The following is a 22,738-nucleotide window of genomic DNA, read 5'->3' on the forward strand; positions in this document are numbered from 1 at the left end:
TGGAGGTCCCACGAAGGATTTCCCGCGCCACGAAGGCTCACCCTATTCTCCGAACCACACCCACGAAGGATAATGGCCCTTTCCTTATGGTTAGCTTTTCCTCCGCTCCGGAGATGGCAAGCTCCACAACCACTTCACAAGCTCCACGAAGGAGAAGCCCGGGCCTCTTCACAATCTTCTTGAAGAGATCACCGGAGCATCAATCACCAAGCCAACTAGGAGGTCTCCCTCCAAGAGTAACAAGCTCACGGTCTCTCACTCGAACTAATCGTGGTAGAGAGCTCAACACTATGCAATGATGCAAAGCAAGAACACTAGAGGTGTTCAAGTCCTTCACACTCAAATCCCACCAAAGCAACGAATGCTAGGATGAGATTGGAGAGGAAGAACAAAGGGGAAAGTCAACCAAAGACTCCAAGATCTAGATCCCAAGAGATTCCCTCACTTAGAGAAGAAATGGATTGGTGAAAGTGTAGATCTAGATCTCCTCTCTTAGATCCCTCAAGAATGAGCAAGAATGGTTGGAGGAATCAAAGGGGAGAGCAAGTTCTTCAAAATGGAACAATGGAGGTGAGAGAATGGGAAGAACTAACTAGCTCAAGGTGGAAGAAAGGGTTATTTATAGCTAGGGAGCAAGTATACCCGTTGGGGGAAAATACAGGGAAAAAGACAAGAAAAACGGGCAGAAAAACGGCCCAGCCGGCCACCAGGCCGGCCGACCGGAGCAGCAGCCGGACATGCCAGCGTGCAGCCCGGTCGGACCGGCCCAGCAACCGGGCTGAGCAGCAGCGCCGCACCGGGCGGCAGCCTGGTCACGCGGGGGCGAGCGGGGGCGCTGGCCGCGGGTGGGCCGTGATGGCGTGTAACTCACACGTTCGTTGGGAACCCCGAGAGGAAGGTATGATGCGCACAGCAGCAAGTTTTCCCTCAGAAAGAAACCAAGGTTTATCGAACCAGGAGGAGCCAAGAAGCACGTTGAAGGTTGATGGCGGCGGGATGTAGTGCGGCGCAACACCAGAGATTCGGCGCCAACGTGGAACCTGCACAACACAACCAAAGTACTTTGCCCCAACGAAACAGCGAGGTTGTCAATCTCACCGGCTTGTCTGTAACAAAGGATTAGATGTATAGTGTGGATGATGATTGTTTGCGAGAGAACGATAGAAACAAGTATTGCATCAGATTTGTATTTCGAGTATAAAAGAATGGACCGGGGTCCACGGTTCACTAGAGGTGTCTCTCCCATAAGATAGCATGTTGGGTGAACAAATTACGATCGGGCAATTGACAAATAGAGAGGGCATAACAATGCACATACATGACATGATGAATATTGTGAGATTTAATTGGGCATTACGACAAAGTACATAGACCGCTATCCAGCATGCATCTATGCCTAAAAAGTCCACCTTCGGGTTATCATCCGAACCCCTTCCCGTATTAAGTTGCAAAACAACAGACAATTGCATTAAGTATGGTGCGTAATGTAATCAATAACTACATCCCCGGACATAGCATCAATGTTTTATCCCTAGTGGCAACAGCACATCCACAACCTTAGAACTTTACATCACTTGTCCCGCATTTAATGGAGGCATGAACCCACTATCGAGCATAAATACCCTCTCTTGGAGTTAAGAGCAAAAACTTGGCCAGAGCCTCTACTAATAACGGAGAGCATGCAAGATCATAAACAACACATAGGTAATAGATTGATAATCAACATAACATAGTATTCTCTATCCATCGGATCCCGACAAACACAACATATAGAGTTACAGATAGATGATCTTGATCATGTTAGGCAGCTCACAAGATCCGACAATGAAGCACATGAGGAGAAGACAACCATCTAGCTACTGCTATGGACCCATAGTCCGGGGGTGAACTACTCACTCATCACTCCGGAGGCGACCATGGCGGTGAAGAGTCCTCCGGGAGATGATTCCCCTCTCCGGCGAGGTGCCGGAGGTGATCTCCAGAATCCCCCGAGATGGGATTGGCGGCGGCGGCGTCTCGGTAAGGTTTTCCGTATCGTGGCTCTCGGTATCGGGGGTTTCACGACGAAGGCTTTAAGTAGGCGGAAGGGCAACGCGGGGGCCACACGAGGGCCCCACACACCAGGCCGGCGCGGCCAAGGGCCGGGCCGCGCCGCCCTATGGTGTCGGTGCCTCGTGGCCCCACTTCCTTTCCCCTCGGTCTTCCGGAAGCTTCGTGCAAAAATAGGACCCCGGGCGTTGATTTCGTCCAATTCCGAGAATATTTCTTTACTAGGATTTCTGAAACCAAAAACAGCGAGAAAATAACAAGCTGGCTCTTCGGCATCTCGTTAATAGGTTAGTGCCGGAAAATGCATAAATACGACATATAATGTGTATAAAACATGTAGATATCATCAATAATGTGGCATGGAACATAAGAAATTATCGATACGTCGGAGACGTATCAGCATCCCCAAGCTTAGTTCCTGCTCGTCCCGAGCAGGTAAACGATAACAAAGATAATTTCTGGAGTGACATGCCATCACAACCTTGATCATACTATTGTAAACATATGTAATGAATGCAGCGATCAAAACAATGGTAATGACATGAGTAAACAAATGAATCATAAAGCAAAGACTTTTCATGAATAGCACTTCAAGACAAGCATCAATAAGTCTTGCATAAGAGTTAACTCATAAAGCAATAAATCAAAGTAGGTATTGAAGCAACACAAAAGAAGATTAAGTTTCAGCGGTTGCTTTCAACTTATAACATGTATATCTCATGGATAATTGTCAACATAGAGTAATATAACAAGTGCAATATGCAAGTATGTAGGAATCAATGCACAGTTCACACAAGTGTTTGCTTCTTGAGGTGGAGAGAAATAGGTGAACTGACTCAACATAAAAGTAAAAGAAAGGTCCTTCGCAGAGGAAAAAACATCGATTGCTATATTTGTGCTAGAGCTTTTATTTTGAAAAGAAGAAACAATTTTGTCAACGGTAGTAATAAAGCATATGTATCATGTAAATTATATCTTACAAGTTGCAAGCCTCATGCATAGTATACTAATAGTGCCCGCACCTTGTCCTAATTAGCTTGGACTACCGGATCATCGCAATACACATGTTTTAACCAAGTGTCACAATGGGGTACCTCCATGCCGCCTGTACAAAGGTCTAAGGAGAAAGCTCGCATTTTGGATTTCTCGCTTTTGATTATTCTCAACTTAGACATCCATACCGGGACAACATGGACAACGAGATAATGGACTCCTCTTTAATGCATAAGCATGTGGCAACAATTAGTGTTCTCATATGAGATTGAGGATATATGTCCAAAACTGAAACTTCCACCATGACTCATGGCTTTAGTTAGCGGCCCAATGTTCTTCTCTAATAATATGCATGCTCCAACCATTAAGGTGGTAGATCTCTCTTACTTCAGACAACACGGACATGCATAGCAACTCACATGATATTCAACAAAGAGTAGTAGATGGCGTCCCCAGAAACATGGTTATCGCACAACAAGCAACTTAATAAGAGATAAAGTGCATAAGTACATATTCAATACCACAATAGTTTTTAAGCTATTTGTCCCATGAGCTATATATTGCAAAGGTGAAGAATGGAAATTTTAAAGGTAGCACTCAAGCAATTTACTTTGGAATGGCGGAGAAATACCATGTAGTAGGTAGGTATGGTGGACACAAATTGCATAGTGGTTGGCTCAAGGATTTTGGATGCATGAGAAGTATTCCCTCTCGATACAATGTTTTATCCCTAGTGGCAACAACACATCCACAACCTTATAACTTTCTGTCACTGTCCCAGATTTAATGGAGGCATGAACCCACTATCGAGCATAAATACCCCCTCTTGGAGTTAAGAGCAAAAACTTGGCCAGAGCCTCTACTAATAACGGAGAGCATGCAAGATCATAAACAACACATAGGTAATAGATTGATAATCAACATAACATAGTATTCTCTATCCATCGGATCCCGACAAACACAACATATAGAGTTACAGATAGATGATCTTGATCATGTTAGGCAGCTCACAAGATCCGACAATGAAGCACATGAGGAGAAGACAACCATCTAGCTACCGCTATGGACCCATAGTCCAGGGGTGAACTACTCACTCATCACTCCGGAGGCGACCATGGCGGTGAAGAGTCCTCCGGGAGATGATTCCCCTCTCCGGCAGGGTGCCGGAGGTGATCTCCGAATCCCCCGAGATGGGATTGGCGGCGGCGTCTCGATGAAGGTTTTCCGTATCGTGGCTCTCGGTACTGGGGGTTTCGCGACGAAGGCTTTAAGTAGGCGGAAGGGCAACGCGGGGGGCCACACGAGGGCCCCACACACCAGGCCGGCGCGGCCAAGGGCCAGGCCGCACCGCCCTATGGTGTCGGTGCCTCATGGCCCCACTTCCTTTCCCCCTCGGTCTTCTGGAAGCTTCGTGCAAAAATAGGACCCTGGGCGTTGATTTCGTCCAATTCCGAGAATATTTCTTTACTAGGATTTCCGAAACCAAAAACAGTAGAAAACGACAAGCGGCTCTTCGGCATCTCGTTAATAGGTTAGTGCCGGAAAATGCATAAATACGACATATAATGTGTATAAAACATGTAGATATCATCAATAATGTGGCATGGAGCATAAGAAATTATCGATACGTCGGAGACGTATCAGGCCGCGGGGCGGTGACGGCCCAGCCGGCAGAGGACGGCGGCCCATAGCGCGTGGGCGGCGCGGAGGGGAGCTGGCCAGCGAGGCCTCCGGTCGGGCCGGGGCCTGTGCCGGGCAGGCCGGTCAAGGACCGGGCCAGTTGCCGGACTTGGGCCAAAAGGCCACTGGAGGCCGGTCCGGTTGGCGACCGGTGCGGACCGGGTGGGCCGGCGTGCGGCCCGGCTGACCGGTCGCCTAGCCGGCTGCTCCTCCCCTTTTTTTTTTCTTCTTTTCTCCTTTTTCCTTTTCCTTTAATAACTAGTGCTCCCGAACTCCGATTCGAATGAAACCAATTTTGTTTGGAAGATAACAACAAATGCTATCCTATGGAAAGTGAAAACACAAGAATCTGTAGGAGGGGATTTTATCATGAATATAAAAGGTAGAACCTTATATCATGAATAACCGGTAAAATCGCCCAACCTCGAAAACGCAATAGAAGATGCATGCGAACTCCGTTTTCGATGAACTTGGGCTTGTTGTAAAGCTAGCAACAAGCTCAAGAACCTTACACATAGAAACACCAAGAGGCAATAAGGATATGCAAAGTATGCAAAGGATTGAGCTCCCTAAGATGATGTGATCAAGTTACCCAACCGAAAGCCCCTCTTAATAGTGCGGCTATCTATCCTATAATCCGGTCTCCCATCAACCACCTTGAGACCGGTAAAAGGAAAACCTATCAAGATCATACCTTTGCCTTGCGCATCCCGCTTGATCTTGATGATAACTCTTCAAGCTCTACACACGCCGGAATGCCTCACTTGATCAATGTTGCTTCGTGAAGACTCACAAATACTCCCCCATACATTATGATGGGAAAGCTCCATTGATGCACATCTTCACATGTCCATTATCACCAAATGGACGGCAAGCTTCAAGCATGTGATTCACTCAAGATGCTCATCTTGAACTTGCCCAACTCAACCTTGTATCGATGATCTTGATGCCAATACACAAGGTATACCTTTATCTTCATGGCATCCATACTTGAATCCAACACATGAAGTACAAGTAGTACCTATGGAATATTCCTTCATATAAACTCAATGAAAACATTAGTCCATAGGGGGTTGTCATTAATTACCAAAACCACACATAGGGGCAATGTACCCTTACAGAATACATTCTCAAATTTGGTAAACTTTAATACTTGAGTGCACAATAAGAGGCAAAAAAAAAATGCATCTACAAGGTAGAGGGGGCAAAAGGGAATATACTAAAAAACCAAAAAAAATCTGAATTTACTTTTTTTCTTTTCGCCAGAAACATCAAAATTTTATTTCCTCCGCAATATGGTTATATTCAGCTAATACAAACTCTGAAGCACAATAGGGTACATGGCGTGACCAACAAGCGGTACTAATATTCGATCTACAATAATTTGCGAGACAATGTATACTATTGTTGTTCACGGCATTTGGAAACTAAGATAGGAGAAATGCAAACTTAAATTGCGATCACAAACATGATACTACCACCAATCCATAGGAAGTGTCGCTGACTTAATATGTTTCAAAGGGAGCATTAGATTTGGGGGTAGTACCTGGTTTTGTCATATTTTGTCACAAAATAATAGGTAAACAAGGCAACATTAAAGTTTGTCCATGCCTAAATTCAAAAACCGTCGGAATAAATCCTCCACACAAAAAAAGGTACTAGCACAAAACCCTTGATTGTACCAGCAACTGAGTCATGTCTGGAAAAAAATTGGACGTGTGATCCATCATATGTAGCGATCATGCATATTTGATTGTTACATGTGGAATCTAATGCGTACCCCGATAATCTGATTCTTCGTTGGGTTGTCTAAGGATTAAGATTCTGACCTATATAGCTTGGAGAAGGAAGGAATGAAGCAGCGTGTACGTGGAAGGTGCTTTAGGAAGAAGCATTTCAGATCAATATATTTCGATTCTTTCGCATGTTATGGCCTAGGCGAAACGTGGCCTTGCACTCGCACGAAGCTGTCATATGCATGATCCAACGAATCCATGCGCTGCTTTTGTACGATCGATGGATACAATTCACGTTAGAAATGTACGATTCCTGGGTGCGTTTCTAAGTCATGCGAATATGGTTTTCTTCCAGGTAGGTGTTGCCACGTGTCGTGGTTCACTGAGTCTAACTTGAACCTGTGTACAGTATTTCCCATTTAAACGAAAGCGTCACGAGAAACGTACGATTCCTGAGTGCTTTTGTAACGTCACGACAACTTTTGTTTTTTGTTTGCGAAACAAGGAAGCACAGTTCACTTCCTTAAGTTGGGCCGACTGTTGAAAGATCCAGCCCGCACGCGGATGTGGCCCATCCCTCAGCTCCTGGTTCTTGCCGTTGGTGGCTGCAGCGGAGAGCCTTGTTTAGTACCACCTCGGAAAGCCAGAGGTAGTCCGAGTGGTTTATAAGCCCCGCTGTTTGACTAGCATTGTCCCTTCGGGGACATCCGATAAAATTGGAACGATACAGAGAAGATTAGCATGGCTCCTGCGCAAGGATGACACGCAGGCAAGTCTCTGTCGTCCCTTTATCTTACAAACAAGTCCTTCCACCGATTTTCTTCCCTTCACCCATACGACATGCTACTCGTCTTCCTCTTTTGCCCCCTGTTATTCGTTTATATAACGAGCAAGCTCTTCCACAATTACTCTTCCTTCTACACAACCCAAACCTGCTTTGTTTTTCTTATAGTTATGTCCGTTCTGAGATTTTCTTTTGAATGGTGCCCTGTGCTCTTTCACATCGGGTGTTCCTAATCAGTGTGATCGCCCAAGCAAAGAGGTGGCAGTTGCTAACACTGTTTAAACTCACTTCATTTTTTTAGAGAGTTCTACTAGTACGTTTAGCTTCCTATGCTTGCTCTATGTCGCGTTTCCCCCTCTCTGTTAGGATATTGCTACTGATTTTTAGCTAAACCATCTCATATTATACAATTTTTTTTTTTGCAATGCTCCTAAGTCTACTCTCTAATACTTCCTTTGGTCTTAAATATTTGTTGCAGATTTAGGAAAAATATGACTAATATATGTCTAGATTCAGTAAACTTATCCAAGTATTTAGAGCCAGAGGGAGTAGCACATACTATAAATTTTTTCCATAAATACCTCCGTAGCATTTCCGCAAACTATATACATGGTGTGTAAACTCCTTGAGCATGCATGTTGTTATTTTTTGGAAGTCAATTTATTTTGCTTTGTGTCAAGAGTTCGCCGAGTGGCACATAGTTCTTTTTATGCTTGAAGGTCAGCACGACGTTGACTCAATGCGGGACAACAGGGCATAGGTGACGATGTTATCCAGCGATGCCATGGTCGTGTAGACAACTACGTGGGCGGTAGAGACAGCCATGTCTACGAGCTGCGATGGCGAAGTCGTGCCTGAGCTAGCCTTCAGGACCTGCCAAAAAGAGATATAGCCCACTCTATATTGTGCCTCTATTATTGAAACTAGATCATTACCCGCGAGTTTCTGCAAATCATTTGTTTACTTATTTTTGAAAGGTTTTAGAAAACGAAAAGAACATCATTGAAGTAAGTGCATGCTTTCCACACGCTGCTCTTGGAAACAATAACACCATTTTTTCGGGGAACAATTAACACCGGTTTGCACCAATTGAACTGTTAGATATTTGTAGATGCAAAACAAATAATAATTAAGAGAAATAAATAATCAAGGGGAGTTGAAAAATGAGAATTTAGAGAGAAGCTTTTTTAAATAAAATATTTAGACGAGAGAACTGATATGACATCGTTTTTGCTACATGTGGTCGAGATGTTGATGGAGTAGTATCGAGCTGAGCTTGTCCAGATGGGCACGGTGGAGTTGAGCTTGTCAATCGAAATCACGGCCTTCTCTTACCTCAAACGTTATCCAAAAGGCAGAAGTCAAAACACATGGCGGCCAATAGCAGAAAACTGGTAGACGACGAAGAGTGGTGGCAGTGCTTAGTGCAAGTCAAGGGGGTGGGGGTTGCCCTTCCCCAACTTTGTGCAAAACTGCAAGCACATACTTGTTCTTACTTCTGTTTTGAAGAACTAGTGCAAGCACATAATAGGAACAACTTCTCGTAGAGGTCCATTGGCTATCTATCCTATGATCCGGTCTCCCAACAACCACCTTGAGACCGGTAAAAGGAAAACCTAGCAAGGTCATACCTTTGCCTTGCGCATACCGCTTGATCTTGATGATAGCTCTTCACGCTCCACTCAAGCCGGAATGTCTCACTTGATCATTGTTGCTTTGTGAAGACTCACAAATGCTCCCCCATACACTATGATGGGAAAGCTTCATTGATGCACATCTTCACAAGTCCATTATCACCAAATGGACGGCAAGCTTCAAGCATGTGATTCACTTGAGATGCTCATCTTGAACTTGCCCAACTCAACCTTGTATCTTCACATACTCACTTAAGATAGAGCATGGCTAATATTGAGTTCCACATAAGAACTATATCTTCATTTCTTCTTCTTGATTATATCACATATGTATCTTTAAATCGATGATCTTGATGCCAATATACAAGGTGTATCTTTATCTTCATGGCATCCATACTTGAATCCAACACATGGAATACAAGAAGTACCTATGGAATATTCCTTCATATAAACTCAATGAAAAACATTAGTCCATAGGGGTTGTCATTAATTACCAAAACCACACATAGGGGCAATATACCCTTACACTCTCTGGTCGTCCTTAGGCCACGACGGTTTGGCCGGTGTGGTGTGCTCCCCCTTCCTGGTGTTCGTGTTCTAGGGCTGCCTCGGAGCTCAAGTTCAGCACTTCCCCAACTCTCGGGTGAGCTTTTCCCATGACCGATGGTTCGATGCCTTCGATCCAAGGCGAGAGGGTAGGGGCCCTCTTCGGTGTGGGAACCGGAATGTGTTTTGGTGCTTGCAGTTCAGGGGGCCTTCCTCGCTCATGAATCTCCATCCCGCTCTTTGGCAGTGCCTCGTCTCGCCTTCGCTACTCGTTGCCCTCGGTGCCGGAGAGTTGTAGTCTTCGCTTTGCAAGTCCCTTTGGTGCTTGCTAGTAGTGTTGAGTTGTAAGTCTTTCAGGGTGTGCCCTTGTATCGTTCGGCCGTTGTGTTGTGTGGTGTTGTGTGTGTGTGTGTTTGTTCGGTTCGTCTTGTGTAATCCCTGGCCGGTTGATGGCCGGTTGATGCCATGTTGAACTGTTTAAACATGCATGTGTATGTTCGGTGGCTGAAAAAGGCAATGATCCGCATGTTGTAATTATGGGCTGCATTTTGGTTCGAGTAATTGGCTGCATGCTCTGTTCCGAACGGCTGTTAAAACGAACATAACCGAGATTTCTCACATAAATGAAATAGACAAAATCATGATAAAATTGCTGATGTGGCAGTTTGCTGATGTGGATAGGCTACATGCTTAGAGAAATAGTTAGTGAGGCTAAACTACTTAGTTATATAGGATATTCAGCCAAAACGGGTGTTTTATGGTGCACTCTAAAAAACTTAATTGGGGACATATGGGACTTTAGAGCATCTTAGAGTGTGTTCATTCTTATGTTGTGAGCTTTTAAAGAGAATATAAGATTTTGAGAATCTGTTAAGAGATATACTCGAAAAAGTACTCTTTCTCTTTCGCTCAAGAGGAGTTCAACTCTACGTTTTGCCAAAAGAGAAAGAGAAACATTTCAATAAATCTTAGAACCAGTTCCAATCTATGTTATGCCCTCCAAGTTCATATGCCACACAATCAAATGTCAAAAGAGAGGTCAGCATGTCAAACTTTGTCATGTATAGCTGACACGATCACGATGACATCACCTAACTCACCAGGTGTCCAGCTCGCGAAAAGGACAACCAACGAAAAACGCCATTGGCAGGTCGCTCCGACGGTGACGCAGTGGCGTAAACAAACGTATCAGTGGAACTCCGCTGGGGAGCGACGTCCCCCAAAGACGGCACGAACAAAACACGTCCCCCAAACGTTCAATCCGGCGCGGTTTGGGGACGCGTTGGGGGACGCGGCTGAAGATGCTCTAAGTCTCGGTGTTTGGCGCTGGTCCCTGGTATCTTACAGACAAGGCCTCTGTCATTCTCTATCATACAAACAAGTCCTTCCACCGTTAAAAATGTCCGTTCTGAGTGGTGCCCTGTGCTCTTTCACATCGGGGGTTCCTAGTTAGTGTGGTCGCCCAAGCAAAGAGGTGGCAATTACTGAACGCTCGTTTACACTGACTTTATTTTTCACAAAGTTCTACTAGTATGTTCAGCTTCCCATGCTTGCTCTACCGTTTTCCCCTCTCTGTTAGGATTTTAACTAACTCATCTTATACAATGCGCCCACTAGGCATTCCCTAAAAAACCATCTTATATAGAATTTTTTGCAACGCTAGTAAGTCTACTCTCTAATACTGCCTCTCGTCTTAAATATTTGTTGCAGATTTAGGAAAAATATGACTAATATATGTCTAGATTCAGTAAACTTACCCAAGTATTTAGAGCCAGAGGGAGTAGCACATACTATATTTTTTTTTTCATAAATACCTCCGTAGCATTTCCGCAAACTATATACATGGTGTGTAAATTCCATGAGCATGCATGTTGTTATTTTTTGGAAGTCAATTTATTTTCCTTTGTGTCAAGAGTTCGCCGAGTGGTACATAGTTCTTTTTATGCTTGAAGGTCAATGCGATGTTGACTCAATGCGGGACAACAAGGCACGAGTGACTATGTTATCCAGCGATGCCATAGTCGTGTAGACAACTATGTGGGCGGCAGAGAGAGCCATGTCTACGAGCTGCGGTAGCGAAGTGGTGCGTGAGCTAGCCTTCGGGACCTGCCAAAAAGAGATATAGTACGTGCACTCTATATTGGTGCCTGTATTATTAAAACTAGATTTTTACCCGCGAGTTGCTGCGAATCATTTCTTTAGTCATTTTTGTAAGATTTTAGAAAAATGAAAAGAACATCATTGAAGTAAGTGCATGGTTTCTACAGCTGCTCTTGGAAACAATAACACTGTTTTTTGGGGAACAATAACACCGGTTTGCACCAATTGAACTGTTAGATATTTGTAGATGCAAAACAAATAATCAATAAGAGAAATAGATAATCAAGTGGGAGTTGAAAAATGAGAATTTAGAGAGAAGCTTTTTTAAATAAAATATTTAGACGAGAGAACTGATATGACATAGTTTTTGCTACATGTGGCCGAGGCGTTGATGGAGTAATCTCGAGTCCAGATGGGCACAGTGGAGTTGAGGAAAGGGACAAGTAACAGTGTACTAACTACAATTGACGAGTAAATATAATCGGTGTTTCGGAAAATCTCGAGTCACCGGTTAGATTCGCAATAAAAACATAAAATATTGAATGACCTCGCAGGTCGGAGCAAACAGAAATTGCCGGACCGCACGAGAAAGTGAACATGACGAGCAGCGCAGCATTCCAGAGCTTGACTCGTCTCATTCGCACAGTCATGTAAAGCACTGGTGGGCATAAATAAATACACTATCTTAGTAAACTCCGGATGCGACAAAGATGCATGCAGAAGCAGAAACAGAGCACAGAGGGGTGTTGATCGACTGATACCTGGTGCTGGAAGAATCAAAACTGGCACAAACGCAACCCAAGATAGAAGAGTGTGGGAATGGAAGAAGTAGTGGATGCCGGGAACCATTTTGATGCAAAAGAAAGCCACCGAAACGGAACACAAGAGCTGCAGCGAGAACACTACATAGATCCTGGTAAGAACAACTGATATGTCACCTGGCGGCGCGGTCGTACGCCTGCCCCCCGCCTCCACATCGATAACGCAGTCATCATGAGTAGTCGCCACCACCCTTCCCGCCGGCCTCTACGCTATTAACTCCAAGGAAGCAATTGCAAGAGTACCCCTTTGCTATTAGCATCCCCAAGGATTTTCCTAGCACCCCCAACGCATACATTCTCTTGGGAATTCTTACGTTTGTTGTAGTGACTGCCGGAACTTAGTGCAAGTCGGGGAGGGGGGGGGGTGTTGCCCCCCAGCTTTGTGCAAAACTGCAAGCACATACTTGTTCTTACTTCTGTTTTGAAGAACCATGCAAGCACATAATAGGAACAACTTCTCGTAGATGTTCATTAGTTATTATCAATACACCTGTTTCTAGTGGAAATCGGGGAGATAAAGATAGAGGGGAATATGCAGAGGTTGAACCGGGCGGCATCTGCACCCGGCGGAAATCCCTCTTCTATTGGTCCAGGTAGATTGTAGGGCCTACGAGAGAAACAGATCTTTTTTTCATACAGCTCAAATACGAACGAGAATACCACAGGGTGGACCCGTAATCAATACAATCACGTGGGGAACTGGAGAGCGATCTCATTGGGAAAGAATTGCTCCGCCACAGCGCCCCTCTCGTCTCCGGTCGGCGCCGCCTTCCTCTATTCCTCTTCCAACCCCAGCGATCGTGCGGTGCGCAGCGAGATCCCGGACAGGTTCATGGCGTATGCGGTGCTCCGTGCAGCTGCCGACATGAACCAGGCGAGACTGTGAACCAGGCCGCTGCTGCATGTAAGGTCCACCGCGGGCTCGCCGGAGGTGCTAGGCTAGAGCATGCTCACGCTCCTCGTCTGTTCCTCGTCCTCTCCCGAAGGGCCTTCGCGGTGCAGGATTAAAATTTCCGCAAGCTCGGGAGTACATGCTATTCGCCTGCTCCCCGTCCGCTCTCATGGTGCCTCTGCGGCACCGCCGGTGGCCATCCGCACCGTTGTCTCCCAAGATTCTCCTCTCGCCCAGTGGCTCAGCGCCCAGCCGGCTGATTATGTCCAGTTCGTCGTATGTAGTGTTGCCCGGCTGTGATGTGCCAGATGCTTGCCATCGCTGTGTCACTGCGATGTGTCAGGATGTCTGCCGCCGCTGCAGCAGGACACGGTCGGGCGAGCTAGGGCGGCGGCACGGGAGAGGAGCAGCTGCGCCTTGCGCTGTCCCCCACCAAAGAGGCCCCCGCGACACCGGCGTCCACGCCGTACGACGTCGTCCTCAAGCTCGGCGCCTACCAAGGCCTTCTCGGAGATGTCCCCGGTGCTCCAGTTCGCGCACATCACCTGCGTCCAGGCGGTGCTCGACCACCTCCGCGGCACCGACTGCATCGACGTCCTCGACCTCTACATCGCCATGGGCGAGCAGTAGGCGTCCCTCATGCAGGAGCTCGCGCAGCTCCGCCCGGCCACGGCGCTCAAGGTCACCGCATTCGTCTCGCCGGCGTCGTACCACCCGCTCGAGCTTGTGTGATCATGGAGTGCAGCTCATCCACGAGAACCTCTCCAGCTTCGCCGCTGACCTCGGTGTCTTCTTCCAGTTCACCGTCTTCAACATCGACACCCTCGACCCCGCGGACCTCGTGGCCATCGCCGGTGGCGACACCCTCGCCGTCCACATCCCCGTCAGCGCAGCACACGCGGGCGCAATGCCAGCCATCCTCCGCCTCGTCAAGCGACTCGGCGCCAAGGTCATCGTTGTCGTCGACCGCGGCTGCGACCACACGGAGCTCCCCTTCGTTGCGCACCTGTTCCAGGCGTTCCAGTCCACCGTCTTCCAGCCAGTTCCTGGTCCAGCCGGCCGTCGAGCAGTGCGTCGTCGGGCGCCACCGCTCGTCTGTCGATAAGGCGCAGAAGCTGCCGGCCGTGGCGAGCCGTGTTCGCGTCTGCCGGGTTCACGCCGGTGCAGGCCAGCATGTTCATTACTTCGGCAGGTACATACACATGCTCTGCCATGGTGCGCTGCAACTTTATGCTCTGCTGCGCTGCGCCTGCAACGGTAGCGGAGCAAGCTCATTCATTTCGGTAGGTCCACACAAATGTATTCGTATACGAAATAACCCACATGCGGCAGTGGACCTTGTACACGATTGCTGGACCAATCAACACCCGAGTTGACGCAGGTTCACATGCCGCCGGGTTCCATCTATTCACTCTCGAGGTGTGTGTTCGGTGGCTGAAAAAGGCAATGATGTGCATGCTGTAATTATGGGTTGCATGTTGGCTCGAGTAATTGGCTGCATGTTGTGCCCTCCAAGTTCCAAGTTCATATGCCACACAATGAAATGTCAAAAAAAGAAAAAAGGTCAGCACGTCAAACTTTGTCATGTATGGCTTGACACGATCACGATGACAGCACCTAACTCACCAGGGTGTCCAACTCGCGAAAAGGACAACCAACGAAAACGCCATTCGCTAGCTCAGCGGCAGGTCGCTCCGACGGTGACGTTAACAAACGTTATCTGGAGCCTCTCAAGCGGCGGCAGCTCGCTGTCACGGAGCTTTTTCTTCAGTTTTGCTTCGCTTTGTCGCCAGATTCTATTCTAAACCCCAGCTAATACGCCACCCGGTCGTCGGAGCCGAGCCCTAGGCCAGGCGACGCAAATCCCCACCCAGCCCACCACCAACTGCCCCTCGTCGTCGTCTCCCTACTCCTCTCCCAATCGCCCCTCGCTCCCCTCCCGCGGCTCGATCGGAATGGCGGCGTGAGGTTCGGCAAGGTAGGGTTTTGGCCGGAGAGAGAGGAGAGGAGACGAAAAAGAAGGGTGGAGGCGAGGGGAGGAGTCATGGCGAGCGACGTGCCCATGACCCCGGAGCTGGAGCAGATCGACGGAGAGATCCAGGACATCTTCCGGGCGCTACAGTGAGTCCCCCTTTTGCGTCTCGCACTCAACTTACTTCCTCAGTTATCTCCCCCCAATACTGCTTTGGGTGGAGTGGTGCTGTCAAAATTTAGACTTAAAGGAGTTCACCACTATGAAAGAAACTGATCAAAATCAGTTACTTGAGTAGAAACATAAAAGTTCTCTACTGGCAGTATCAGCTTATTACCCCCACCAGTCTTCATTTTACTATGCCTAACTTAATTGAGAACTACACACAGCTCGGTGGAAAAAATTCGGACACAGCTCTCATATGTATTAGTAGGGTTGCTCAGTATTAGTAAAGATGACTAAATTGATGCAATGATTTTAGGGAAAAAAATTGTTTGATTGTTTCTTCTTGTGTTATCTTTATGATTTAATTGAACAAAGTGAGATTGATATGTTGTTTCATATGGAAATTTAGAGATATACAGTGGTCCTATACTAGTGTGACCAGTCTCCATCGCACACATTTGCATATCTGAAATTTGGGCAACTTGAGTACCTATCAAGCATCTCTTTTTCGTATCACCAGTATATTACTGGCCGTTGGAACCTGAAAGCAATATATCGGCACACGTGATTGGCACGGTTAATCTGATATCTTGATGTGTGCACCCACAAATTCCTCATCTACGTTAGTTTACCTCCAACAAAACTGTAATCATGAATTCTGTCTTTTTAGTTTGAGTCCTGAGTGGCATGTTGCGATTACCGGTATGCTTATCTTATTTGGATGACTAACCTTAGCAGTGTTCAAGCTCGCTCAAGTTTAATTTGACGCTCCTTAATAGTGGAATGCAAACACATGTTTAATTTTGGAACGCTATCTTTACAGCTTTGCTCATTTCGTTGAAATACTCACGTTATTATCTGCCTGCCTAGTTAAGTTGTTTTGATTGGAAGCTTTACTCACACGCCGTACTTTTATGCAGAAATGGGTTTCAAAAGATGGACAAGATCAAAGATTCTAATCGGCAAGCTAAACAACTGGAGGAACTTACAGGGAAAATGAAGGAGTGCAAGCGGTATGTCAGGCTTAGGATGATTCTTCAGTCCTACATCTGCTTCCTTTCATTTGTCATACCTACAGTCTTGTGATGTAGCGACTTGTTCATATATACAGTTTTTCAGTTATTTTATTCCTAACTTGAATGTCTATGGGGGTTAACTGCTCACGTGCTGCAATATTATCTGATTTTTTGTTGTTTTCATGACTCTCTACTTGGTGGATACAAACATGGATATGCCATAATTCATGTAATATTTTTTTAATGTTCAAATTGGTCTTTGCAGCTTGATCAAAGAGTTTGATCGTATTCTCAAAGACGAGGAGTCAAGGAACCCTCCTGAAGTCAACAAGCAGCTAAATGATAGAAAGCAGTATATGGTTCGTACCTTATTTCAGTAGACTCTTTGTTGTATACTTGCATATCCTTTTGCACACTTGCTTAATAATTTCTTATTCACTATACAGATCAAAGAGTTGAATTCCTATGTCACCTTGAGGAAGACGTAAGTACACCATTTATTTGAGAAATAGGTTGCTGATGTGCTCCACATAATCTCTAGCTACTTTGTTTGTGTTATATGGATATTGAATTTGATGATTGTAACGTCTGTAATTTCAATTTCAAAGATTTACATTGTCAAATTTTATAGCTCACACAATGTTCTTGTGTAATTTTATAACTCTAACTGATCTCTTGCAGATATCAAAGTAGCCTTGGTAATAACAAGCGGGTTGAGCTCTTTGATATGGGTGCTGGAAGTAGTGAGCCTACCGCCGAGGACAATATTCAAATGGCATCAGGTAAAATTAGTCACTGAGACCTTTCGAGTTGTGATTAGTCTCATGCGAATAATAGCTGGCTTGGTCTAAGATTGTCATATACCTCACTGCATGTATGTTCTCTGCAATGTTATCACTAACAATATTAAGTATAAATATAAGCTATAATGGGATCAATCAATTTCCTGAATTTTGCCTGTATAGTGTATATGGTAGGTTATGTTCTTTGATGATGCAATTATTGATGTGTGACATGGTTTATATTTTGTCTGTTCATTATGTTGGCTGGAGTATCTTATACTCCATGTAAACATACGGAGTGTGGAAGATATCATTGTCGCTTGTGCCGTGCTCAGTTTTCTACAAGCTAAATTTATCTTCATTTGGTTCATGTGTCCCATGGACAAAAAGCCTTTTTGTGCATGAGAATGGGAATCTAGACCTGTATCTTTGTTCGCTCCAGATTCTTTATAACAAAGCTGAAAAAGTGCTTGAATTAGACCAAGACCAAAATGCCTACTACATGATTTTACTAATATTTTATCGTATATCTGAACAATGACATTTTCCAAGCTAGATATATGTATTGTTTCTTATGAAAGCACCTGACAAATCTTGCAGCTATGTCGAATCAACAACTTATTGATTCTGGAAGGAACCAAATGGATCAAACAGATGAAGCGATTGCACGTTCAAAAATGGTTGCTTACTAAACTACATATGCCCTTCATCGATGTTCTTTTATGAAAAAAATTCTGAAGTTTTTTTTTTGTAGGTCGTTGCGCAAACTGTAGAAGTTGGATCTCAAACTGCTACAACATTAACACAACAGGTAAGATTTTCTGATTATTAACAGCAATTTTCTTCCTTCCATGCTTGTTTTCTTGTGGCATACATGCATGTTTTCTAAATGCATACTTGGTATGAAAGCAGATTTTTAAAACACGTTTACTATAAAAAACTTGCTGATTAAAAAAAGGTCATGGATATATAGTGTATTTGGTATGGCATGATATCCACCCGTGATTTGTTTACAAGAAAGCACAACCTTTTGAGTGAAGTTTGATTATAGGGTGCGAATGCACCTGTACGGATTGGAATTCCCAATTTTGATATGCATAATGTTGTGCTGCTATTGACTGATTAGTTCTTTTTCATCATAAAGGCCACCTTATCTCAATTATCCAGAGATATTATATAGAGAATCAGCATATAATTTAACTCCTTTGGTGGCATTGAATGCTTCAACATCTCGACATGTTGTGCCACTGCATAACAGAGTATATATGTGCATCAGACATCTTAGGTATTCCAAAACTTATCTCATTTTGTCTGTGTGTTGTCCCATCCCAACCCATTTCATGACAACATACTACTAGCCTGTATTGCAGCTAGGTTATGATGAACTGATTCAGATCTCTTACTGCATTCCAGTATCCAATATTTTTTCTTGTTTTCATCGTCACATAAATTCGTAGCTGGCATGCACATAAGATTAATTTTGGTTGACCTGTTACATCCTGAGTTGTACACTTAAACGAATGCCCATGAAGATTCTAAGAATTTTGAGAGCTCATATTCTCTTATTTTTCTGCAGACAGAACAAATGAAGAGGATTGGCAACGAGCTTGATTCTGTTCACTTCTCGTTGAAGAAAGCTAGCAAGCTTGTGAAAGAGATTGGCCGGCAGGTCCGTCCCTCCTCTCTGTATGCTCATCCGTGCTTGTGCAGCAGTATCTGATATTTGGAAACTGCCTGTGGCAGGTTGCAACTGACAAATGCATCATGGGGTTGCTTGCTCTGATAGTTTTTGGCGTTATTGCAATTATCGTTGTTAAGGTAAAATTTCTGCTATTTCGGTATGTCCTCTGTATTATGTATATACTTCTGTTTGTAAGGGACATGAATTAATTTGACCTAAAAAGTAGTGATAAAGGATTGGCATCACAGTACTTACTACGAGAGTAGGGAGTGAAACAGGGTTCATTGGAACATTTGAGTGGACCTAGTGTTGATGCTACTTATTTTGTAGGTGGTATCGTCTTGTTTCTTTGTTTTCTAATTCTTATAAATTGCACTGTTGGAAAGATTAGTTTAATACTTCCCCAGTGACACTTTCCATAATACCTTCTGTTTTCAACGTGCACTGATTAAAATTGAATCAGAATAACTCACAATGTTTTGTGTGACCAGATTGTCAACCCGCATAACAAGAGCATCCCAGACATCCCAGGAATGGCTCCGCCTGCCCAAAACTTTCAGACTAACAGGAGATTGTTGTCAACAAGATCTTTCAGAGGTCTTTGATGATTACTGTGGAAGTTTCATGCTGGAACCCCTCTCTTCGCAAAGCAGGTGCAGCCATGGGATACGCCGAAAGAATGCGCTTGTATATTTCTTTTCTACTGTGTGTATATGCATTATGCAAACAAATAGAGATGAGATCTTTTACGAGTCTGTAGGAACACGCCCAGCTGAACCTTATGGAATTTTTTTTTTTGACTTGTGCACCTGGATCTTCAAATACCTAGATCGTCAATTTGATCAACATGATAAATTATACAACACAAAAAATATACATTAGGAAGTAGAGCATCACAACTTTCAAATGGTATATGTCTTCTGTATATAAATCTTGTATTACGTTCGTCAAATCTATAATCTAGGAATACACTCAAGACCTGTAAACCGGGATGGAGGTATAGTAGAAACAATAATCGGTATTATCGTCTTAAATCAGAAAACCCTCCTCGTTGTACTTTATTGAAACCTGTGAGGCTGCAACGGCAGGTAAAGAATCAAGATATGAAACGTTACAAAGAGTGGAATCATCATTATTCTGCATCAGTCGGCAGGTGAACTGTTGTCAGACCCAACCCAGCTGCAAGCTGCGTCTTTCAGCACCCCACGCCGTTTCATCATCTCTCTAACATCGTGCACGCCGTCCCATTTTCCCGCCGCTGCGAGAGTGTTGGAGAACGCCATGTAGGCACCTGGTCTCCCGGCGTGGCTCAGCTCGAACACCTCCTTTGCCGCGATATCGGCAATGTCGACGTCGTCGTGCAGGGTGGCCGCCCCGAGCAGCGCCGCCCACACGTCGGAGTTTGGCCGCGCCGGTATCCCTCTGACGAAATCGTACGCCTGGCGCACGCTTCCGAACCTGCCCAGCAGATCCACCATGCACGCGTAGTGCTCCATCCGTGGCTTGAGCGAGTACTCGCGCTCCATGCTCTGGAACACCTCCTGGCCCTGTGCCAGCAGCCCGGCGCGCGCGCACGCCGACAGGGTGCTCAGGAACGTGGCGTGGTTTGGCCTGACGACCCGCTGCCGCCGCATCTCCTCGAACAGTTGAAGAGCCTCGTCGGAGAGGCCGTTCTTCCCGTACCCGTCGATCATTGAGGTCCACGTGACGACGTTCTTGTCGGTCATGCCGTCGAACACCCTCCGGGCGTCCTCGACCCGGCCGCACTTGGCGTACATGTCGAGCAGCGCGCTCCCGGTCTTGATGTTGGAGACGACGTTGCTCTTGATGGCATGGCAGTGCACCTGCTCCCCGAGTTCCGGTGAGGACAAGAGCGAGCACGCGCCGAGCACGCTCACGCACGTCGAGACCGTGGGCCGGAACCTTGCTCGCTGCATCGCCTTGAACACCTCGAGCGAGCTCTCGGCGGTCTCCTCCGTCCTGCTGTACCCCTCCACCATGGCGTTGTACACGACGACATCCTTGTCGCGTGTCCCGTCGAATATGGCCTCGGCGTCCCTGTACAGCCCCTCGTTCATGCACCCGACGATGAGCGCCGTGGAGGAGACCACGCTGGGCGCCGGCATCATGCCGTGCACCCGGCGCGCGTAGCCCAGCGAGGCGGTCTTGACGTAGGCGTCCACCAGCGCGGCGAAGAGGATGTCGTCGAACTGGAGGATGGTCCTGACGGCGCGCGCGTGGGCCTCCCTCGCGGCGCGGGGCAGCGCCAGCGCCCCGGAGAGCTTGAGCGCCATGGAGAGCGCGAACACGTCCAGCCGGCCCGTGATCCCCGCGAGGCGCCGCACGACCCCCAGCGCCTCCCCCGGGAGGCCGAGGCGGAAGTAGCCGGCGACGAGGTAGTTGTGCGCGGCGTGGGTCGGCGCCGGCATTCCGTCGAAGAGCGCGCGGGCGTTGCGGTGGGAGCCGCATCGCAGGTGCAGGATGAGGATCTTGACGGAGAGGTCGGCGGTGGGGCGGAGCCCCGAGGTGAGGAGCTGCGCGTGGAGGCTCTGCGACTCGGGCCGCGGCGGGGGCGCGTTGATTAGGCTCTGCACGGCCGCGGCGAGCGCGGCGGCGGTGCGGAGGTAGCGGGGCACGCGTGCGGAGCAAGGGCGCCACTGGGAGTCCACTCTGTTTCTTTCTTGCATCTCTCGGGGCTGGGAACTCGTACCGTATACCTTGACGGACCTCTACCCTCTTTAATCCTCGAAACAAGATTTCAGGCATCTCCAAAGGTTTATCACATGTTGAATCGATAAACTGTCTATTCCGATCCGTATGTGGTGATCGGCGGATAGAGAAGAAGTTCAGATCTGTTCAGCGGCCCCAACGGCGTACCGGCGCACCACATTTGATCCATGGCCTCGCAATTTTTTTTTGGCAATTTCCATGTCCACATTTTAAATGTTTAAATAATTTAATTAAAAGCTAAAAAAATACCATACAATTTAAATTAATACAACTAGACTAAATAGTTCAAAATCGGCCTTGCCGGCATACCCAAAGTTCAAAAGAACTAGACAGAAATGAAAGTGTGATCCAACACAACTCGATCAAGGATTACCTTTTTTTTTTCTTGTCTAACCATTTTCGTTGAGTAGGATCCATGTCGTCGGTCAAGGGATCACCATGAGCTTGGCCTCCTTGTTGAGGAGGCCGAGCTCCAATTCCTTTCGCTTGTTGTGGGCATTGATCTTTGAAACGACGAGCTTTTTGTGTTGTATGTTGTAGTAGTTCTTCACGAGCTCCATTTTTCCCGGCGCTTTTTCTCGTCCTTCTTCTTATCTCACACCTCCTTATCGGCTAGGAGTGTCTTGATCGTCTCCAAGACTGCATGCGAGGAGTGAGGAGGCATCACGCTTGGCCTTCGCCTTGGAGCTTGTCCGTCCCCTCGGCCTTTGCCTTGGAGCTTGTCCTTCCCCTCAGCCTCTTTGATGCACTAGCCTCACTTCGGGCAACACCATTGACATCGACGACACGGAATTGCCCGGGCTTTACGTTGGTATCATAGGATGCGTAGATCTCGTGTCACTTGGGGCATTCTTTGACCGTCGTCCAACAATGGACCATGCTGACACTAGTAGGGAAAGACTCATCTGTGGCGCACCTAAATGCATATTCTGTGGCACATGGCCGGTGCGCCACAAAATTTTCACCACAAAAATAAGAATTATGTGGCGCACCTGCCAATGTGCCACAGAATTAAGGAATCTGTGGCGAACTAAATAGGTGCGCCACATAATTAGTGTTTAGTGCGCCACAGAATTTGCTCGTATTATACACGATTTTGTACTACCTGCTATACACATACAGGTTATATACAAAAATATACATATATTGTACAGATT

General features: G+C 46.3%; 2 protein-coding genes, 1 non-coding gene and 1 pseudogene across 3 annotated transcripts; 3 read left to right on the plus strand and 1 right to left on the minus strand.

Annotated features, from left to right (window-relative positions):
- The first annotated feature begins 7,149 nt into the window (after positions 1-7,149).
- Positions 7,150-7,250, plus strand: LOC124704805. Its single transcript, XR_007003688.1, has one exon. It is a non-coding gene; the product is annotated as a U6 spliceosomal RNA (small nuclear RNA).
- A 6,600-nt stretch (positions 7,251-13,850) lies between these two features.
- Positions 13,851-14,522, plus strand: LOC124695669 (annotated as a pseudogene).
- Positions 14,523-15,073: 551 nt separating this feature from the next.
- On the plus strand, positions 15,074-19,659 carry LOC124698421 (novel plant SNARE 13-like). Its single transcript, XM_047230909.1, has 10 exons — positions 15,074-15,356; positions 16,293-16,385; positions 16,654-16,747; positions 16,835-16,872; positions 17,070-17,170; positions 17,771-17,850; positions 17,925-17,981; positions 18,747-18,839; positions 18,914-18,988; positions 19,343-19,659. The coding sequence occupies exons 1-10, from the start codon at positions 15,280-15,282 to the stop codon at positions 19,454-19,456; spliced, it is 822 nt and encodes a 273-aa protein (XP_047086865.1). The 5' UTR covers positions 15,074-15,279; the 3' UTR covers positions 19,457-19,659.
- Positions 19,660-19,985: 326 nt separating this feature from the next.
- Positions 19,986-21,538, minus strand: LOC124695671 (pentatricopeptide repeat-containing protein At1g28690, mitochondrial-like). The gene has a single exon (XM_047228496.1). It carries the CDS (start codon positions 21,536-21,538, stop codon positions 19,994-19,996), a length of 1,545 nt encoding a protein of 514 aa, XP_047084452.1. The 3' UTR covers positions 19,986-19,993.
- Between the last annotated feature and the right edge of the window lie 1,200 nt (positions 21,539-22,738).

The sequence above is a fragment of the Lolium rigidum genome, chromosome 3 (genome assembly GCF_022539505.1).
Source record: "Lolium rigidum isolate FL_2022 chromosome 3, APGP_CSIRO_Lrig_0.1, whole genome shotgun sequence".
Lineage (NCBI taxonomy): Eukaryota > Viridiplantae > Streptophyta > Magnoliopsida > Poales > Poaceae > Lolium > Lolium rigidum.